The 21,466-nt window shown below is 37.7% G+C and overlaps 1 protein-coding gene and 1 non-coding gene across 3 annotated transcripts in view; one reads left to right on the top strand and one right to left on the bottom strand.

The window, feature by feature from the left end:
• Positions 1–21,466, top strand: part of dnah7 (dynein, axonemal, heavy chain 7) — a 95,463-nt gene that overhangs the window by 20,667 nt on the left and 53,330 nt on the right. For both annotated transcript variants that reach the window (XM_044132517.1, XM_044132518.1), the window contains exons 20-33: positions 3,668–3,861; positions 6,496–6,835; positions 7,638–7,850; positions 7,927–8,036; positions 9,386–9,554; positions 10,544–10,646; positions 11,338–11,465; positions 12,420–12,632; positions 13,564–13,662; positions 14,133–14,381; positions 15,113–15,262; positions 18,241–18,423; positions 19,293–19,469; positions 20,669–20,800. In XM_044132517.1, coding sequence (XP_043988452.1) covers positions 3,668–3,861; positions 6,496–6,835; positions 7,638–7,850; positions 7,927–8,036; positions 9,386–9,554; positions 10,544–10,646; positions 11,338–11,465; positions 12,420–12,632; positions 13,564–13,662; positions 14,133–14,381; positions 15,113–15,262; positions 18,241–18,423; positions 19,293–19,469; positions 20,669–20,800 — 2,460 coding nt within the window. The remainder of the gene's footprint in view (positions 1–3,667; positions 3,862–6,495; positions 6,836–7,637; positions 7,851–7,926; positions 8,037–9,385; positions 9,555–10,543; positions 10,647–11,337; positions 11,466–12,419; positions 12,633–13,563; positions 13,663–14,132; positions 14,382–15,112; positions 15,263–18,240; positions 18,424–19,292; positions 19,470–20,668; positions 20,801–21,466) is intronic.
• trnar-ccg lies at positions 2,799–2,871 on the bottom strand. The gene has a single exon. It is a non-coding gene; the product is annotated as a tRNA-Arg (tRNA).

Genomic DNA, 21,466 nt, shown 5'->3' on the forward strand with positions numbered 1-21,466 from the left:
AGGCATTGTAGATAGAAAGAAAAAAAGGAGTACATTTCTTAAAAAAACAAAAAAACAAACTGAAATGTTTACATTAATCTCAGAAGCTTTTCAGAAAAAAATATGGAAATTTTAGAGTTAGAAAAGTCAAAAAATTGCTAGAAAAGAATTCAGAATTTGTCTTTTACATTAATCTCAGAAAATTTCTATTAAAAATATGTACATTTTTGAATTTTAAAAGTTAAAAAATTCTAGAAAAAGCTCAGAAATTAATCTCAATCAATCTCAAATAATTTCTAGACGAAAACTTGGAAATCTGTATAACTTTTCAAATGACAGTGCCGTATTTGGGCCATTGTACATTGAAAAAAAAGAGGAGAAAATTTCTGGCAAAAAAGTATTTTTTATTTTTGTATTTGAAAAGTGGAAAATTTGCTTTTTGCTTTTTTATATGAAAAAAAAATCTAGAAAAAATCAGAGGCTCAAAAATACAAAAGGAAATTAAACTAGTGCTCATTGTGTTTAAATACTTTAGATCAGTTTTTTGTCAAATGTATTTATCCTTTTGTTGTTGAAATCATGATGCAAAGATCAGCAGAATCAATCCAGACCATAAAATAAAAAATAATCCCAGCTTCATCCAACAACATCATCATTAAAACCTGATTTGTCCTAAACTGCCATCTTCAGCTCGGCCACCAGGAGGAGCTCAAGATCCACGGATCTTCAAATACATTAGATGTTTCTTTGTTTTCTGTAATATTTTTATTTAATTTTCAGCTGGTTGTTTTATGGTGTTATGCTCACCTCTCTGTTTTCTCCTCTCAGCTTATTGGAAATAAGCGACAAATTGTTTCAGAGCATATTCATGCAGAGCAGCAACGAATATTTAGTGAAACAGTTTCTCTGCTCCCTGAATTAATAAGCCACATTTGTCCCATATGTGGTTTGCATATCTGTTGAAATGCTTTTACCTCAGAGTTTCCTACTCTCTGTCCTCCACCAAAGCCATCTGTTCGGTGCATAAAAACGACATTATCACACATAATACCATGTTATCCATTCAGTGTGCTCATGAATAGCTCCCGCTGGCTCCCTGAATATAAAATTAGACCCATTATTACATTGTCCTCTCAAAGAATGGGACAAAATCATAAGCATGATGAGATTTACGAAAAGATGGAATCATACTTCATCAATCAGACACACTTTGCTGGAATAATGGTCTGGCCTTTGAAGCCCAATCAAATCACTCTTTTTTTTTTTTTTGGTGTTGGCGCCTGAGCCGGATCGCTTCATTTAGCCTTTAAGACATCCGACTCTTTTGCTGATTATTGTACGATTAAAGACAAAAACCTCCCATTCTCTGGTTTTAATATTCTTACTTTTATTGTTGATGGTATTGTTGGATTTTGTGACTGTAAGGAATCAAGAGCAGTGATATTATAATTACATTATATATTATTTTACCATTAAAAGGAAACATTACTGACAAAAAAACCCCGCAAAGATTTCATTTCATTTTTTAACGTCATTCACTCAATACACTGCAAAAATATAAAATCTTACCTAGTATTTTAGTCTACTGTAGTTTCTGGTGAAAATGTACACTTTAAATAAGACAAAACTAACTTTCATGTAACTTTTCAGCAAGATATTGGAGCTTGTTGTCAGTAAAGAATTCCTTTATGCTGATGAAAAAAGTTCTAGTTACACCAGTGGCAATTTCTGGGCAAAATGGGCAATTGCCCAGGGCAGGATCATGTTAGGGGTGGCTGATATCAGATTTTTATCTGCTGCACTGTGAAAACACAAGATTTTACCAAGTATTTTGTTCTGGTTTCTAGTCTAAATATCTTAGAACAATTGGAATAAGGTAAGTAACTTTTCAGCAAAATTATAAGTGAATATTTTTTTAATATTGATAAGAAGTGCTAGTTCCAGACTTTTTCACGTATAACAAGATGTTTTCTCAAGTTATTAGTGAAATAATTTGTCAGTGGAACTAGTACTTTTATCAATATTCAATAACTGGTTTAAAACAAGCTGTCTCATTGCTTAAAGACACAGTTAGAATTTTATTTGTAAATTTCTACTCCTGAAGACATTCAGAAATAAATTTCTGACATATTCTCTCTCCAGTTATTGTTGCATTTAGCAAATAGAAATAATTTTAGTAATTTTAAGTAACCTAAAGCAATAGAAGTTTAATCTGATTTATCTTCTGGTTTTAATTGTAGATATGATGTAAGTCAAGTTTATTTGTGTTGCGCATTTCAGCAATAAGGCAAGTGTTTTACACCATACAATATAATATAAACAAGCAACAAACATTTCATTTTGTCTAAGGCTATCATCAAGCAAATAGATATCAAATTTATTTATTAGTGTTCCAGTTAATATGAATCAAAGGCGGCTCTAAACAGGTGGATTAGTCCTTTAATCTTAGAAAATGTTCTTCAGGTGTTAGGAGGCCGACTTTGTAACTGTCTTTATGTGACTCTGAATGTCAGAGTTCATCACTACACTCACATTTTGACGTAAGTTTCTGGTTGCATAAGTGTGATGAATTTTAATTTAAATCCTGTAAATGGATAATTTAGTTGAGCAGAAACTGAAATTTGTTGATGTTAAATTCTAACAGCCAAAATAAAACACAACATAACATAACATGTAGAATCTTTTTTTATTTGTGACTTTAAACAAAACAGGTCTTCAGTAGATTACACAACTACAAACAGGCAACACACACAGCCTCATCAGCGTTCTCTCTAACTTGACCTTTCACCCTACAGAAGAAAACAATGGCTGTGTCACTGCGACCCAGGTGGGACTTGAACCCACAATCCCCAGCTCCGGAGGCTGATGCCTTATCCATTAGGCCACTGGGCCGATACAACATGAACATCAGAAATCTGATCTTTTCACAAGAGATTCAACAACTGTTTTTGGGTTTTCTCGTTTTTTTACCTAAATTACCTAAATTATGTACAAAAAGTATTTTCAGAAAGTGGCTTTTATTTGAATCATCCTTTCTGTGTGTTGTATAATGGAGTATTAGAACCAGGCTAGAACATTTTTGATTAATAGGAGGATAAAGTTGGGCTGCTCCCAACTATTTAAAAAAAAAAGAAAACAAAAGAAAAAAGAAAGTTTTAATGTGAAAAAAGATTCTGACGTAACCAACTGAGTTTGTGCAGTTTTGTATTTTTTTAAGTACTTCCTTATTTGAACCAAAGTATACCTTCACAACATTCATCATTTAAGTTTTTGTTGCTGTTGTTTTTCATGTTGGAGTAAAAAAAAAGTGATAAAATCACTACATCATCCTAATATTATGACTGTACTGTGGTAATATTTTAACTTTATTCTTGTAATAAAAAAAAAAATAAAACATTCTATTCTAGCTGACCTGAATTCATAGTCCAAATAAATAGAAGTTGTAAAACAAGCATGTCAAACAACATTTATTTTTAGTGAAAAAAATAAAGATTTTCCAAAATGTAAATCTTGAAATCAAATAAATTGATCAGATCTGAAACTGCAGTGTAAAAACTGTTTCTGCTTCTTTTTAACCTGCATCTTTGACCTGCAACATACAATCCTTCACATTTCACCCTGAAACGTTAACAACAACTTCACCGTCTCTGGCTGAAGAAAGTCTTGGTCACTGCTGTTTCTGTTGCAGGACAAACGTGTTTTGGCTGTGGTGGAGTTTGAGAAAATGCTGGATAAGCTGAAACAGTCAAACGAGTTCCTGGAAAGTATCCTCAAAGGCCTGAATAACTACCTGGAGAAGAAACGTCTCTTTTTCCCTCGATTTTTCTTCCTGTCCAATGAAGAACTTCTGGAGATCCTCTCAGAGACCAAAGACCCCACAAGGTAACCTGCTGTAGCTCTAATTTTATTAATGACATCAGTCTAGGTGTGTAGGCAGACAAATCCTGCCTAAATGTGACCTATTATGCTTCCATGGACAAGTTAGGATAGGTCTATGGTCTATACAAAACATTCATATAATTTTTTTGCACAAAATCATTCTTAGACAATGAAGTTTTACGTATTTTAGGGCATCTTTTCACCTTAAACTCAAATAATCTGCTGCTGACCGCGGCCCCTGACTCAATGTTTACACTCACACATTGAAATGGTTGTGAACAGATGCTCAATTAGGCAACTACTCATCTTTGAAAAGCATTAGTGGAGCCTCCTGCACAACCAACAAAAATGCAGCAAGTGATTTTTGGATGCTAAGTCAACAGCACAACTCTACAGCGCATACAGCGGTACACCAGCTGACCAAATGGGCTGGAGCTCCGCTGGGGTTGCTAGGTAACCGGCGGAACTCCGCTGAGGTTGCCAGGTCAGGAAGTTTTTGAAATGCCTCATTTTCCAGACACCAAAAAAGATAAACTTTTTTGAAAAAAAATTGCTTGGTGTTTTTTTCCCAATACTTGGGCTGTTTGTAGAAGCAATAGAGGCCGAAGTAAGTACAAAAATGTGCAAAACGTAATGAACTTTGACCCTGACTGAGTTTTGTAGAGCTCTGAAGCAGGGCTTGGTGAGAGCCTACTTCCAGTTGTCAAACGGGTTTTATTTAGGATATTTCCCAGTTTCTCAAGTCTGTTAGTGACGAGAGCTCAGCATGCAAAAACACTAAATCTTACCAAGTATTTTTTTTATTTAGTTTCTAGTTCAAACAGTTTAGTACAAAGAAGAAAAAACCAGCTTACAAGTAACTTTTCAGCAAGAAATAATAAATTTTTCCCATAAACGAAACAATCTGCCAGCAGAGCCAGTCATTTTTCATAAATATTAAGAGATTATTTACTTAAAACTAGCATCTGTTTCTTACTGACAAGTTACTTGTAAGTTAGTTTAGTCTTATTTCAGGTTTCTAAGATATTTGCACATGAAACTAGATGGAACCATACAATGTGGTTCATAAAACTGAACCAAACAAATGCAGTCAACCAAAAAGTAGTTATGTTTTGCACATGGTACCATATTTGTGTAAAAGCTTTCACCTTTAATCAATGAAATTATAATTGAAAGAGCAGCTTTTTGTATTTACTTTGGTTATTTTTATTAAGATGATCGGAGGTGCAGAAAGAATAGAATCAAAAACAGAATTGAAAGGTGGAACTGGAAACACGGCGCGGTATAAAACCTCCTCTATCTCCGTAATGCTTCTCCATAAACTCTCCACAATAATCCACGCTTATCTAATTTCACAGGGGAATTCCATTTAGTAGATTGTGATTCCAAACAAAAGATGCTTTAACCTTTCATACTCTCTGTGCTATTTCAATTTTCGCTTCCTTTTCACTCTGTAGTTCCTCAATCTCTGTGCGACTGGCAGGAATTTTTCATTATGTCAGCGCAGACACAAAGCCAGCCGTCCGCTCTGTGAGACGAGGATTTCTGCCGTTTGTGTCGCACACAGATGGTGGTTAATAGTAGAAACACTGTATTATTTTGGGCAGATGTTTGTCGGATTGGTCACAGCTGCAGTTTTATGTCGTCAGTGTTCTACAAACTCCTGCAACACAAACAGGGATGTAAATTATGTTAAAAAACAGCAGAGAAATATGTTAAACTTAGGGGGTTTAACTCCCGGTAATCCAGAACTGGGGGTTAAAATTGCAACATTTGTTACATTTGTTAAATAGTTCCTGTGGTTCTGCACTCGGATCTTTTGAAAAAACTTGTTCACACTGAAAAAAACACCAAATCTTTATTTTATTTTTGGTCTATTTTCTAATACAAATATTTGAGAACACTCAAAATAAAACCAAACTAATTTAGTAGCAACTTTTCTGCAACAATCAGGAGCTTTTTTTGATTTAAAAATAATTCCTCCATTAAGATGAAAATGTTCTGGTTCACTGGTATTTATTTATTTAACTTAGACCAAGACATTTTCTCATGTTACAAGTGAAAAATCAGCAAATAATCTTACCAAGTATTTTTAGTGTACTTTCTCTGGCAAATATCTTTGTGCACTTGAAGTAAGACAAACCAATTTACAGATACGTTTTCAGCAATATAAGAGGTTGTTTTACAGAAATAATTTCTTGATTGGTTGATTTAAAAAAAGTTTAAGATTTTTACACTTAAAACAACACAATTTTCCCTTGTTTTTAAGTGAAATAAACTGCCAGTGGAGCCAGAACTTTTTCATCAATATTAAGGAATTACTGACATAAAGAAGCTCCTACCGCATTTCTTGCTGAAAACTTACTAGTAATTTAGTTTTGTCTTATTTGAAGTGTAATAAGATTTTGGCCATATAGAAAATAGACCAAAAATACTTGGTAAGATTTTGTGTTTTTGCAGTGCAACACCTGATTTTGTGAAATGATCTCATTTCACTTTTTTGGTTTTTCTTCCACTGATATTTCAATTTGTTTAGTCAAGTTAAACTAAAAGTCACTAAAAGGTAAAAGATTGTTCTGCGTGTCTGTGTGTAACGGGCCGGTGTTGGTCTCGGTGTTGTTCTGCTTCCTGAACCAGAGTGCAGCCCCATCTGAAGAAGTGCTTTGAAGGCATTGCCAGTGTTATATTCACCGAGGTTCTGGACATAACCCACATGAAGAGCAGCGAGGGAGAAACGGTGAAGCTGCTGGACACGATCTCCACCTCCAAAACCAGGGGCCAGGTGGAGAAATGGCTGCTGGAGCTGGAGAACGGCATGACCGTGTCCCTGCAGAAGGTCATCGGAGACGCGATCACGGCCTACCCAATTGAGAAGAGGACCGACTGGGTCCGCGCCTGGCCTGGTCAGACGGTGCTGTGTGTCTCACAGGTCTACTGGACCAAAGACATCCACGAAGCTCTGGCTTCTGGACCGAAGGTGATCTGCTCCGTTCTGTTTTTGTTCCCAACTGTTAGCTTCAGGTTTACCTGTGGTGGGCACTGCTAGCTAGAAGGTGACCGATTGTGCTTTCTTGAAAAGGTTAGGGTAAATCCATAGCGATACAGAACATGTTCATAAAAGGTTTTTTCACATAATTATTCTTAGATTATTACATTTTAGCTGTTTAAGGGCGTCTTGTCACTTTAAATTCTAAAAAGTTGCTGCTTGCCACGTCCTCTGAATCAATGTTTACACTCGCATGTGAAAATGGCTGCAAACAGACGTGCAATTATACAACCGTACGTCTTTGAAAAGCAGAGGTGGAGCATCCTCCACATGTGTGAATGGCTGCTTTTCCAGCAGCCATTGTACAGCGGTACAGCTGACCAAAAGTGCTGGAGCTCCTCTTGGGTTGCTAGGTAACGGGTGGATCTCTGCTGGGGTTGCAGAACAAAAATGACCCAACCATCCCAACCATCCGAGGCCGAAGTTTGAATAATTTGACAGTTCAGTGTGAGAGAAAACCACAGCAGCTGAAAATATAAAAAATGTTTCAACTTTGTTCCCGAATCAAACAGAATCTATGGGGCTGCGAGGTGTGAAAAAAAGGGCTAAGGGCAAAGTGACAAATTAGCTGTGCTAATAGCACATTAGCTGATGCCCAGCACTGCTGATATGGTTGAATTTTGTCTCCTAAACACTATTGGTAATAATATGTTGTAGTGTGTAGACGGAGCTGCAACACGACTTTAACATGAGTGAAAAGCTTTGTGTTGGTGAACCTGCTGCCTCTGCCCAGGCCCTGGAGGCCTACCTGCAGCAGAACAACAGGCAGATTGACGACATCGTGGCTCTGGTTCGGGGGAAGCTGTCCAAACAGATCCGGGTGACCCTGGGAGCCCTGGTGGTGCTGGACGTCCACGCCCGCGACGTTCTGGCCACGCTGGTGCAGAAAGACGTGCGAGACGAGAATGACTTTGAGTGGCTGAGCCAGCTGCGGTATTACTGGCTGGTACGTTGAGCACAGCTGGGGCTTTCTGATTGGCTCACGGCAGAAACTCAGTGGCTCCACTGTCCAATCTGTGCAGGAGAATAACCTTTACACCAAGATGATCAACGCTGGTTTACCGTACGGCTACGAATACCTGGGCAACACACCGAGGCTGGTCATTACTCCACTGACTGACCGCTGCTACCGGTAAACAGTGTTGGCATAGTTACTTTGAAAAAGTAACTTTAATCGGACTACTGATTACTCCTTGAAAAAGTAACTTAGTTATATTACTGACTACTTGATTTGGAAAGTAACTAAGTTACACTAAAAGTAACTTTTTAGTTACTTTCAGCAGCTGCTAACAACAACGCTCCGCCTCCTGTGAAAATCACATTGAGCTTTGCCAATATTTAATTGTAAGCTATTTTATAATGGTAACATCAACAATGTGTCTCCACTGATAAGGTTGAACTGAAGAGGAGATTGTAGAAAAAACAGTACAAAAAAATAAAAAACCTGAGTAATTTGTGTGGTCCACTGTTGTCTGGAAAACTCTAAGAAGGATTGTAAAGCCCCCCAACCCCCACCTTCAGGTTCTGCGTTACGGCCCTGCGTTTGGTGTCACAGCACACAGAGCTCCTCCTGCAGCTCCACAACTCAGATGGCTGCACAGATTTGTGACACGTATCTTAATATTAATAATTATAGTGGCGTTAAATTGCCATTATAATTATTGCCAACTACGGACACGTTTATTCGTGGCTGTTTTCACGTTTATTGCGCTGTTCATATTGGTCTCAATGTTTGCAGTTTTCTGGAGCGCAACGTGAAGCTCGACGTCATTCAGAGGTAATATATTAATTTGACATTAACAAGACACAGCGGGACGGATCATCCGGGAAATGATGGACAGAGAGAGATGGAGTAAAACTACCTTAATGACGGACAAATTCTGGAATTTATTATGAGTCTCTGCTTATTTCCAAACCCAAATGAGCAACTTCACGTTCAAAAACGAGCCAAAAAAGGCGCAACACGCCGCTCATTAAATCTGCAAGCGACTTTTTAAAAAAATGAACCCCAAAGCCGCTTATAATAATCGGACTTGGCGACAGAAACTCAAAATAGTTCCAGTTTTTCCACCAACAAAATGCGCATCTCCCTCCATTGTTTACATTTCTGTCGCATAGAGACGTCGGTCACTCGACAAGACGCGTAGAGGAAATACGATTCAATAACAAAAGAAGATAGTAACGCACAGTGATTTTGATAAGTAACTGTAGTCTGACTACTCCATTTGAAATAGCAACGCGTTAGATTACTCATTACTAAAAAAAGTGGTCCGACGTCAGTAACGCGTTACAAATTAACGCGTTACTGACATCACTGCCGGTAAAAATAGATCAGGAAAACTCTGGTTTTTAACGGAGTGTTAGGGCCACGCTAAGAAATTAAAAAATTATAAAATTACTGGAATAATGTCATAGAATGACTTCACGCTCATAATATTATAATTTTATATTTAAAATGTGACTTTATTCTTCGATTTTCAGCACCCTGTTTGGCGCCCTCCACCTGCATCTGGGTGGGGCCCCTGAGGGCCCCGCAGGCACAGGAAAAACAGAAACCACCAAGGACTTGGCCAAAGCTGTGGCGAAGCAGTGCGTGGTTTTCAACTGCTCCGACGGACTGGACTACATCGCGCTGGGAAAATTCTTCAAAGTCAGTAAAACAGCTGGATGTTTTTCTTGTTTTCTTTTTTAAACTCTTGGTTTGTTTTTAGAAGCAGCAGAAACCAAAACGAAAGAACAAAAACCTCCAAAGTGTGAATGTTTCATAATAGATCCCCTCTAAAGCTTCTTACAACACAGATCCAGTGTTTACATTCACGCCTGTCCCTGTTGCCATAGCAACATGCTGTCAACCCAGAAACTTCTCCTGTTTTTATTTTATTACCTTTGGATGATTTTATCATAAACACAGGCAGAGTATCCAAAAGTTACACTCAGGTAAAAGTAGCACTACTTAACATGTTTTTACTCAAAAGTAGAATAAAAATATGTCCAGGAAATTATTCAATTAAGAGTAAAGAAATCAAAGAAAGTGATTTGGAAAAGTTTGTTTTTCTTTTGTATTTATTTATAATAATTATTGCCATTCTGGTTAAAAAGATGCCAAAATTTCCACTTAACTTTATATTCTGACCATGTCATTTTTAAATATTAAATAATTGATCATTTGATCAGTTACTCAGTATTTGATTAAACTTTTACCAAATACATTTTTACTCTTACTTGAGTAACTTCTTGGACGGATACGTTTTACTTTTACTTGAACAAAGATAAGTTAAAGTCGAGCTTCTCTTACCTCAGTATAATGTTTTGGTAACCTCTGGTGTGGGCGGAGATATCAAATCCAAAAATCCATCTGAAAAACGCATCAACATGAGAATATCTTCTTTTATGCCACGTTTGTTTTCAGTTTGTTTCTAACACAACCTTCGATCCGCCTCACCTTAAATTCCTGCACAAAGGTGCATCTCTCCGCTCAACACCTGATAAATAAAAGATGGCTTTAAAAATTCAGACCTGATGTTTTCTGTTGTTGTTATTTTGGGGTGAATCTTACTGTGTGTGTGTGTGTGTGTGTGTGTGTGTGCGTGTGTGTGTGTGTGTGTGTGTGTGTGTGTGTGTGTGTGTGTGTGTGCGCAGGGCCTGTTGTCGTGCGGCGCCTGGGCCTGCTTTGACGAGTTTAATCGCATCGACCTGGAGGTTTTGTCCGTTGTGGCGCAGCAGATTCTCACCATCCAGAGAGGTTCGTTCTCAAAACTCGGCTTCGCTTTCCCGTCTGATGCTGAAGGAAACTGGCAGTGGACCAGAAAACAAAGGCATGGCAAAGATTCAGGAGTGAAGAAATAAGAAAAATTAATCGTTTTTAAACTACAAAGAAAGGCAACTGTTAGGAAAGGCCAGGAAAACCTCTGCTGAGTCTGCTTCAGGTTTTTATCATTTTAAAGATGCTGCTGCTGCTTTTTAAATGTTTATTAATGTTTTATTTACTCTGAATAACCTTACAGTTCTCATAACCGTTTAAAGAGAACTAAAACACATTCTGCATGTTTTCTATCCTTTAGAGACAAGTCTTTATTTTCAGTTTAGGTTTTGTAAAGGTACAAATATGCAGCTGTTTTTAATAAAGTGGAAAAATGATTTCTTCTCACATGAAGCACATTATTTAAGTAAAATAACCTAAAAACATTCAATTATCTTTTTCCTGGATGGATTGCTAATGCTGCTCAGTAATTTCCTAAATCACTGATCTTAGTTTAACTTAGTTTAACTTAGTTTATCTTAGTTTTGTGTTTAGTGTTTCACAGTTTTGACAGTAAACAGGTTTGGACTTTGTCATGTTTCAGTATTTCAGTGGTTTTCCAGGTGTTGTGTTTTGGGTTTTGCACCATGTCGGGTAAAACTGTCCGTCCGTCTGATTGTGTGCGTTTGTGCAGGAATCGCTGCTCACTCTGACATGCTGATGTTTGAGGGGACGGAGCTGAAACTGGACCCGTCCTGCGCCGTCTTCATCACCATGAATCCTGGCTACGCTGGACGATCAGAGCTGCCAGACAACCTCAAGGTGCGCCGCCAGCCCAGACTTTACAAAACACACTGACTTCCAACACTTAGCGATTAATGAGTCAATCTAACGATGACTCTTCTATTTCTAAATCTCATAAAGGGTTAATTTTTTTATAATAAAAAAAAACACACAAAATTACATTTTAACGCTATTTTGTGTCTGAAACGTTACATATTGACTGAATAAACAGACTTTTTTTTCACTTACTGACATTTATTTATTTGTTTTTACATCATTTTGTTCCACTGCAGAAAAAAAGGCGTATATTTTGCATAACAGTTGTAGAAGTTTGAGATTGATCTCCGTAATAAAAAACTTTGAAATTTCAAAATTCTAAAATTTGCTAGAAAAAAAACTCAGACATTTTGAGACTCTCCAAAATTTTCTAGAAAAAATGTCGACATTTCTGAGTTTCGTAAGGAAATTTTAGAAAACTTAGAAGGTTTTTTTCTTAAGATTTTTCTGAGATTACTCTCATTTTTTGGTGGAAGTTATTTCTTCTTTTCTATCTCCAAGGAGATAGACACACACACTGTTGTATGTTTTTACCTTTATGTTTGTTCTCTGTTATGTTTTGTGTTTTTCTGTCATTAAAGTAAATCAGTAATTCTTGAATGAGAAGTTGAAGCTGTGCTGAATAAAGCACTATTAATATAATTTAAGGCACTATTTCAGTATTTCTAAACAGAACCACATAAAACTTTGTTTGTTTCTGGCTCCGCTTCAGGATGACCAGCGGCGCCCTCTGCTGGATGGTGGCCAAACTACAACTCTTAAAGAAGGTTTAAGCGAACCTTTGATTGGAACTAATTTAGTCTATTTTTAATCTAACTAACCATTAATCGATCATTTAGAGTAATTCATTGTATATTCTGATGTGGCTGCAGTGTTAGAGTGTTATTAAGTTAAATCTGGACTCTTTCTGTGACCCAAACCGCCGCTTCCCTCCAGGCTCTGTTCAGGACGGTGGCCATGATGGTGCCAGATTACGCCATGATCGCGGAGATCGTGCTGTACTCCTGCGGCTTTGTGACGGCTCGGCCTCTTTCGGTGAAAATCGTGGCCACATATCGGCTGTGTTCGGAGCAGCTGTCCTCCCAGTGCCACTACGACTACGGCATGAGAGCCGTCAAATCTGTGCTGACCGCCGCTGGAAACCTGAAGGTTGGTCCATGCTGTTGGTCTAAATAAAACATTTAATCAGCTTTGAAAAACAGCTGAAATGCTAAGTTAGATTATAGTGATGTGGGTATATCAACACAAACATAAATTTTTTTCAGAAGTTTCTGTTTTCGATGTCAAAAAGACTAATACTGATAATATTTTCCAATAAATCTTGGTTTCAAGATTTGTGTTAGAAAATGTTGTCTTTTAAGTTTTTCTTCTCTCTGAATTTATTTTGTAATTATGCTATTTGTGTAATTTTTCTGTATTTTAGTCCTTTTGTGGACGCAAATGTCAAAAATTTCCAACGAAGTGGGCGCAGCCTAGAGACGTGGAGGGGGCGTGGCTAAAATTGGGACTGAGCGCCGTGGGTTAAACAGGGCCGCTGTTGACACCTTTAGTGAAATTTTTTAAAAGTAAATCCACTGCTGACAAATATTGAGATTAATCTCAAAAATTTTCTAGAAAAAAAATAATTTTTGAGTTTGAAAAATCCAAAATTTACTACAAAAACTCCTTTTGAGATTCTTGAGGAAAAAAAACTTTTCACATTTTGAGAAGTCAAAAATTTGCTACAAAAAATACTTTTATAAATCCGAGGAAAAAACCTTTAAATTTCTATATTTCAAAGGTCGAAAATGTTTTACCTTTGGAAATTTTCCATGTTTTTGCCAGAAAGTTTTTTATTTTTTGCTTCGCAAATTTTTGGCTTTTCAAACTGAGAAATTAAAATTTTTTCCTCAGAAATTTTCTCCCCCTTTTTGTCCGTAGTTATAGTGTATGGTATATTTCCCATGCATGATACATGTGTTTATATCAGCATATTATACAAACACTCAGTGTTAGGTGTTCCTGTTCGTTTTCCATTTCTCTGGTTTCGTTTTAGTCCTTCCTGCTGTTTCTCTCATCCCGCTCCCTCCTTCCTCTGCAGCTGGCTTTCCCAGATGACAACGAAGACACTCTGCTGCTGAGATCCATCATCGACGTCAATCTGCCCAAGTTCCTGGCCCAAGACCTGCAGCTTTTTGAGGTTTGTTGAGCTCACGCCTGTCAGTCCTGCTTTCCTCATCCATAATCTCCTTTCACGACGTCCATCCATCATGATTTATCTCCCAACTGTTTAACTAAGCGTTAAAAAAATCCACATGTATGTTGAAGCAGAGACGCTGCATCATTTTACAGACAGTTTTGCTTCAGCAATAAGTAATAAAGTGTTTATTTTTTTTTTATATAGAAAAGGAATTAAATTAGAGGCTTATTTGCATATTTTAATATATTTCTGATATTGCATTAAAAAATCTTAAATTGTTTGATAACAAATCCAATTTATTGTCAAAATAAGCGATTATTGAAATAATCCTTAGTACTGTTAATTATAGGAAATTAAAACTATGTTATTTTTACCCGTCTGTTGCAGGGATGCCAATAATCATCAGTGTGTTTACATTGTTGTGCTTCATTCCGTATTTAGTAACTAAATAACTGACCGTACCGTTGCAGGGGATCACCTCCGATCTCTTCCCGGGTGTGAAGCTCCCGGATCGAGACTACAACATTCTCCTGAACGCCATCACAGAAAACTGCCAGACCATGAACCTGCAGGTCACCGACTTCTTTGCTGAGAAAATCTTGCAGATCTATGAGATGATGATCGTGCGGCACGGCTTCATGGTGGTGGGCGAACCCTTCGGAGGGAAAACCTCGGCCTACCGCGTGCTGGCTGCAGCGCTTCAGGACATCTTCACCCAGGTGGGAGGCCGTCTGTGCAGCAGCGGGACACAAACTGCAGGTCCAATCAAGACTTTAAGAAGCTTCCCGAACCCTAACAGCACGAGGATCTCTATTCTACGGAAGACAGTTAGGGCCAATTAAAAAAAAGAATTCTGACTTTTTTCCAAAGTATTTTTCTGAATTTTGTCTTCAACCTTATAATTCTGACTGAATTCAAAGAAAAAAAGTTGTTTTGAGTAAAATAAATTAACTTTGAGGTTAAAGTTGAAATTCTGAGAAAAAAACTTCAGTTTTGAGATTCAAGTTGAAACTTTGAGGAAAAAGAAATTTCTGAGAAAAAGTCAAAATTTGGAGAAAAAGCAGAATTCTGAGAAAAAATTTAAATCTGAGAAAAGTAAGAATTTTAAGAAAAAGGTCAAAATCCCGAGAAAAAATTAAAGTTAGAATTGTGAGAAAAGTCAGAATTCTTTCATAATTTTTTTCAGAGCCCCTAATCCTAATCTGTGTTATTCTGAAACCTTCTTGTTGAGGTACAGCTAACACCCAGACACCTTTGGATTTACAATTTTTGGACCTCGCTGGATTTACATGGCGAGGAGGAGGAAGATGTGGAGACTCATCATCCTCCCTGTGGCCGTGTTCATCTCTCCTCCGTCTCTCATTGTGGAGAAGCAGTTTGCTCTGTCTGTAGTTGTTCCTCTTTCCGTTTGTTGGGTTTTCATGTCTGTGCAAACGTGTCATCGCTTTAGGGTCTGATGGAGGAGAACCAGGTCCAGATCACAGTCATCAACCCCAAATCGATCACCATGGGCCAACTGTACGGCCAGTTTGACCCGGTTTCCCATGAGTGGTCCGATGGCATCCTGGCTGTCAGCTTCAGGATCTTCGCCTCCTCCAAGGTAAAACCACCGCCTGTCATGTTAGCTAATACCTGCAGCCTCAGATCTGAGGTCAGTCAGAGGGTGTTAGCAACAGTCAATACCACAAAAACCCTGGAGAATCAAAAACTTATCAGCGGTGCACACTGCTAACGAAAAAGCTAGCTGCGCTAACCCTAAAGAACTAGTAGTAAACTTTGGTTCTGCTAATGCTAAAGTGTTGCACCAACACAGTACCTAGTGGAAAAGAGGATCTTATTAATTTAGTGCAGTGCGCCAAAGCAAATGGAAAAATAACTCAGAAAAACTGCAAAATAACTCAAAACCACTTTTTTAGTCCTCTGTGTCGGCTGAGCTACACAAAGACTCGTTGCCATAGCAACTGACAACAACACTGCTTTATGTTTTGGGATTTGACCCGAGAAATCATTCAAACATTTCCCACACAAAGAACAGAACATTCAGTCTGTTACAGTTTTATGTTTCTAGGCTTGATGTTTATTTTATGATTACTAATAAGTGATCACAGTGATAGATTAGCTAATGCTGCTATTAGCTAAGCTAACACAATAGTTGATTAGCTAATTAAAAATAGGATCTGTTGGTGTGAAGGTCGCCTTTTTATTATTAACTGAACCAAAACACACCAAATTCCACAGCACATCTGCATATTAAGATTGTCATAGTCAGGTTAGCATAACTGACCTAGCCTCTCCCCTGTTCTTTAATTAACACTTTTTCCTGATCTTGTTATCTAGTTGTCATAGTGTAGACAGTTAGTATCAAAGCACTACATCCCTTTTTCTTTTGCTCATCACATATTTTTAACATTTAGGACTTTATTTTGACAACTTGACAGCTACAACCGATGCTAGCCATGATTAGCGGGCAGCTTTTTGCCCTCCAGCAGGGAGATGGAGGTGGAATCTTAAGCCTGAGACGTCATGCAGCAAGGTGTCCATTAGCTGATCGGCTGAGCTAACGTTAGCATGTTTGCTCTGTTTTGATAGGACTCATTGATAATTCAATCTATAAGTAAGATAAATTTGCTTATGTAGCAACTTTCACAAGTAAAACTCACAAAAGCATCAGTTTCAGTTGTTGTTAAAGCCCTTAAAGGTTCCCATGTAAATCAGGACAACATGAGAGTCAGCATTCAGTTCTCCTCACAGACGGACTGAGGAAGCAGTTTCCCTGTTTTTTTTATGTGGTCAGCTGATGCCTGAAGGCAACGTTTTCTGGCGCTGAAACGCTTGGGCAGCGATTCCGCCTGGCAGAGTTCAGCGGTGATGAAGAATCAGTCGATGCAGCACACAGTATGATTCCTTTATAATGAGCAACTCAGTGGTGAATCACACTGAGCCTGAGCAGCGCCGCTGATACGCAGCATCGCCTCCTCCACGTCAGAGCGGCACTTCTGGATGGATTATTGCTTAAAAGAGTTGACATTTCAATTAAAAGCGAGCAGGAAGAACGGCCGCGCTGACGGCCGAACAATAGAAACATTTGGTTGTCTTGTTAAAATTTGATCTTTAATAACGTTGTTTCCAGATCTGCAGGCAGTTTGCAGACGCGCTGAAGGAAAATCATTTCCTCGACCGTTTCTTGAATTGTTTGCGAATGAACTTGTCAGCTCAAAAAAGACTTCTTTTATGAAGTTGTAATTTTTTTCTTTGCAAATTGCTCTTTGTTTCAACTGGGAGAGACAATTCAACAAAAACAGTAAAAAAAAATTATTTTTTTTTAGAAATGACAGGATTTCATAACTGATAATTATTAAATTCCTCATGCGCACATTTTGATTTTATTTATTTTCTTGCGAGATCATCATATTACAACATAATCACGTCCCTGTGCTGCCACAGATGGCGCCGGCGCTGCCCGGCCCATTTGTCTGCATGATAACGCCTTAATTTAAGGTTCTGGAGGACCAACGGCTCCGGTCAGCTTCCATTAAATCTCCTCAGCTGTGTGTTTCTGTCCGTCACCTTGTTGATGATTCCCGGGAGCTAAAACGAGTGTTTGGGAGTCTGCGCATCGCTGTTTGAGGAAGAGACTGCAGTTAGCGGATAATGAAGGATGTTGGACCGGCGGCGCTCTGACGGGCATTTAAAGACCCAAAACCCAAACTCTGAAAATCTCACTTTCATCAAACTTATGTATCTACCACCACATATTATGGCCATTCTAGATAGAAAAAAAACTATTTAATTTCAGAAATTTTCTGGAAAAAAAAGAAAATCTCTGAGCTCTAAAAGTTAAAAGATTTACCAGTAAAAAAACCTGAAATTGTGAGACTGATTTCAGAAAGTTTATAGAAAAAATACCAAGAACATTTTTTAGATCCAAGTCAAAAAACTGCTAAAATCTTTTGACAAGGAAACTTTTAGTTTAATCTCAGAAAGTAAAAAAAAAAATAACTAGAAAATTTATGAAATCAAAAAGTCAAAAATCAGAAATTTTGAGATTAGTTTCAATATTTATTTGTTTTTTTCTAGCAAATTCAGAAATTTGCTAGAAAAAAGATTTCCAAGATTTCTTAAGAAAATTTTCTGTTTTCTTTTTGCTTTCTTTTTTGTTCCTGTTTTTTATCTGCAGTCTGTTTTTAACTTTTAGACTGTTGTGGATATCAGATCAGCCTGAACGACTTTTTAAAGCCTCTTCTGGTTCTGCTACGATTCTAAACTCTCAATCAGCAACTTTACTGCAAAAACACAAAATTTGACCCCATATTTTTTACTAGTTTCTATTGCAAAGATTTTATTACACTTGCATTAAGACAAAACTAACTTACAAATAACTTTTCTTCAAGATGTGGGAGCTTGTTTTAAGTTAATAATTTCTTAATATTGATCAGAAAACTATTAGTTAGTTGGCAGATTATTTAATTTTTTCCATGTCATAACTGAAATGTAGATGAACGTTTGAATATATTTGATCCTTTGTGATGGAAATGAAGCTCAGGAACCAAAGCTGACCTCTGACTTCCTGTCCGGCAGAGTCCTGACAGGAAGTGGCTGATCTTTGACGGTCCGGTCGACGCCGTGTGGATCGAGAACATGAACACCGTGCTGGACGACAACAAGAAGCTGTGCCTGATGAGCGGCGAAATCATCCAGATGTCGCCGCAGATGAGCCTGATCTTTGAGCCCATGGACCTGGAGGTGGCGTCCCCGGCTACGGTGAGAACGGAGGGACAAAAAGCTAACGGATGACTCCTGAATAAAACAAAAAATACTGTGAAACGTCAGAGAGAGCCGCCCAGCTGTTAGACGAGCTGGAGGAGTTTTAACCGGTCATAGTTCTGGTTTTATTTTGGTGATCTGGGTTCTATCTACTTCCTGTTTTCTTGTTACTCTTTTTATTTTGTGTCACCTTTAAACTGTTTGGTCTCTGATCCTGGAAGCCAAAATCTTTTTCTTTTTTTTCCGACCTTTATAAAGTTTTTTTTCTTTCTTTCAATAATTTTTCTCAAGGGAATCATTTTTAAAAAATGCGATGTGCAAAATTCCTTTTTTGTTAAGTATTTCTGAATAAAAAAATAAAAATTCTTTCATTACTGCAGCAAACAACCAACAAAGTGGAAAAGAAAATGTTCTGTATTTTTTTCTCTCTTGAGTCCTAAAAGACAAGCAAAAAAATAAAATAAATCAGTTGAATGTTTTTCAGTCTTTTTTATATATTTTTTAAATTATGTCCTGAATGACGAGTGGAAAAGTTCTGTAATTTTTCTAACTTAAGATGAAAAAATATTTTCCACTTTTTTCCTGTAGAGTTGAAAGAAAAATGTTTTTATAGTTAGAGATGCTGTTTGTTAGTGATGTTCAATCCTCCTTCATAAGCTGAAAACAGCATTTCCAATACGAGTTACATAACTTTGCTCTTCAGCCTGTTTCTTCCTGAAGATAACTGGGTTTTTATTAAACATTTGTGTTTTTTTAAAGTCTGGAATCGGTTCGTTTTATCCGTCTCACTGAAGAGTTTTTAATCTGTAAACTCTCTCCTGTAAACAAAAGAACCAAAGTGTTTTTACCTGCTGTGTTACTGACAGGTGTCTCGCTGCGGGATGATCTACCTGGAGCCCCACATGCTCGGCTGGAGACCTCACCTGCTGTCTTGGCTCAACACTCTGCCGGCTTCGCTCAACAACGAGCACAAAGCGCTGATCACCGGCCTCTTCGACCGCACGCTGCCGGCCTGCCTGCAGCTCATCCGGAAGGCCACCAAGGTGCTGCAGCTGCAACCAAACAGGAAAAAGAAACATTTCTCACAAGCAAATTTGTTTAAATCTACTGAACGTTAACGTCTAGTGCAGCAGGTAACTGAATATTTCATCACAAGAACCTGAGTCGGCTGCTGAAAAACTCAAGATGGTCGTCATAGAAAATGTACTTTTGCATCAGAAATTTATCACAGATTTATATTTTTATTGTCAGATCAAAGATAATAGAACTGATTGGAATCATATCCACTGATACTGTTTTGATTTGTCAAGATGGCCGCTGTGGTTCTCATGTAAAATTAATTTCTTGACTAAAATCAAAATTATATGAATATGTTTAGCGTCAAATCATATTTCCAGCCATATAAAACATTTATTTTTGTCTTGATTTTGCGTTTCCTTTTACTGGTGGAGATTTTTCACCTCTAAACATATTAGTGGAAGCTAATGCTAATCTGCTAATCATATAAACAAATTAGTGGTACTTACAGCTGAATTGCTAAATACTAAAAAGTGCAGAAACTACAACTAAAGTGCTGAAACTTTCCACACAAACTTTGGTGGAAGCTAATGCCAAGCGGCTAACCACATAAAAGAGTTAGTGGAAGCTAATGCTAATCTGCTAAACACGTAAATGGTTTAATGCTAAACCATTTAGCAAGTTAGCAGAAGTTATTGCTAACCTGCTAAGTATGTAAAAATAATTACAGAAGATAAAGCTAAACTGTTAAAACATTCCACTAAAAACATTACTGGGAGCTAATGCTAATCTGCTAAACACAAAAAAAATAGTGGAAGCTAATGCTAAACCGTTTAGCACATATAAAATTTGCACTAAACGGCTACACCAGTAAACTTTTTGCAGAAGCTAACAGTAACCAGTAAGACGACTGTTCCTCAGTCTCTCACACGTCTTTCCCTCCTTCTGGAAATAATTCGTTTCAAAGGCTCAGACGAGGCGTCCATCTTGAAAATTGTCCGTCACCCTCAAACTCAAGTGGGAAAAGTGAAAAGCTGATTTTTATGCTTGTCTCCACACTTGAACGATTGTTGCAGGAATGTGCTGCTGCGTTCAGCTGCAGGCTGAAATCTGAGTCGGTTCCTGAGTTTGGTCAGACATCCAGACTCTAACGAGCTCTGGGTCTCACCGGATGTTCAGGCAGCAGAGCGTGTTGGCGGTTTCTAATTGTGTTGTCTGACTACAGGAGCTGTCCCCGACCTCTGACACCAACCTGGTCAAGTCCCTGATGAATCTGATGGACTGCATGATGGATGAGTTTCACGACGAAGGAAAAATGAAGCACATAAGCAAAGACGATGTTCGCTCCTGGTTGGAGGTTTGTATCGAATTTTCCTTAAAGTTTCACAAAGCAGCCTGATAAACTGAACTTAATCAGCTTCCTGTTTTATGCAGAACGTCTCAAAAGTGTTTGAATTTTTTGTTTGAACAAAGATGAGACCTTGATGAATAATTTGAAAACTGTCACCCTGAATGTGGCGGATTGGCCGTAGTTAACATTCAGATTTAATTTAATATCCTGATGAAGACTGATGGATGGGTTTTATTTTACTGAAAGAAACAGAAAAAGTTTTCCCGTTACTTCATTGGTCAAAGACAAATCCTTTAAAGGGCCAGTATTATGTATTTTTGAGGCACATAATTAAATATTATAACATAATCAAGTAACAATTTTACCTTCAGTTGTTATAAAAAGTCTTTAAACATTAAATATAACTCAAAAGAAAATTTACACCTTGAAATTGAGGTTCTGTCTCTTTAAAAACTCCTTCTCTTTCTGAAGCTCCGCCTTCAGGAAGTCATCACAACATGGCTCCTCTGTTATCGCTTTAATGTTTTTACCAGCTGCTATAATGAGCTCAGCAGTTCCAACAGGTGTTTGCTAACTGCCGTTGGCTAGTCTGAAGGAGCTGAAAGGGGGAGGAGCTAAGTCCAACCAGGCGTTTCTCAGATCTGAATGGTTGCTATGGAGATTAAAGGATTT

Source organism: Gambusia affinis, linkage group LG11 (assembly GCF_019740435.1).
Source record: "Gambusia affinis linkage group LG11, SWU_Gaff_1.0, whole genome shotgun sequence".
NCBI classification, from domain to species: domain Eukaryota; kingdom Metazoa; phylum Chordata; class Actinopteri; order Cyprinodontiformes; family Poeciliidae; genus Gambusia; species Gambusia affinis.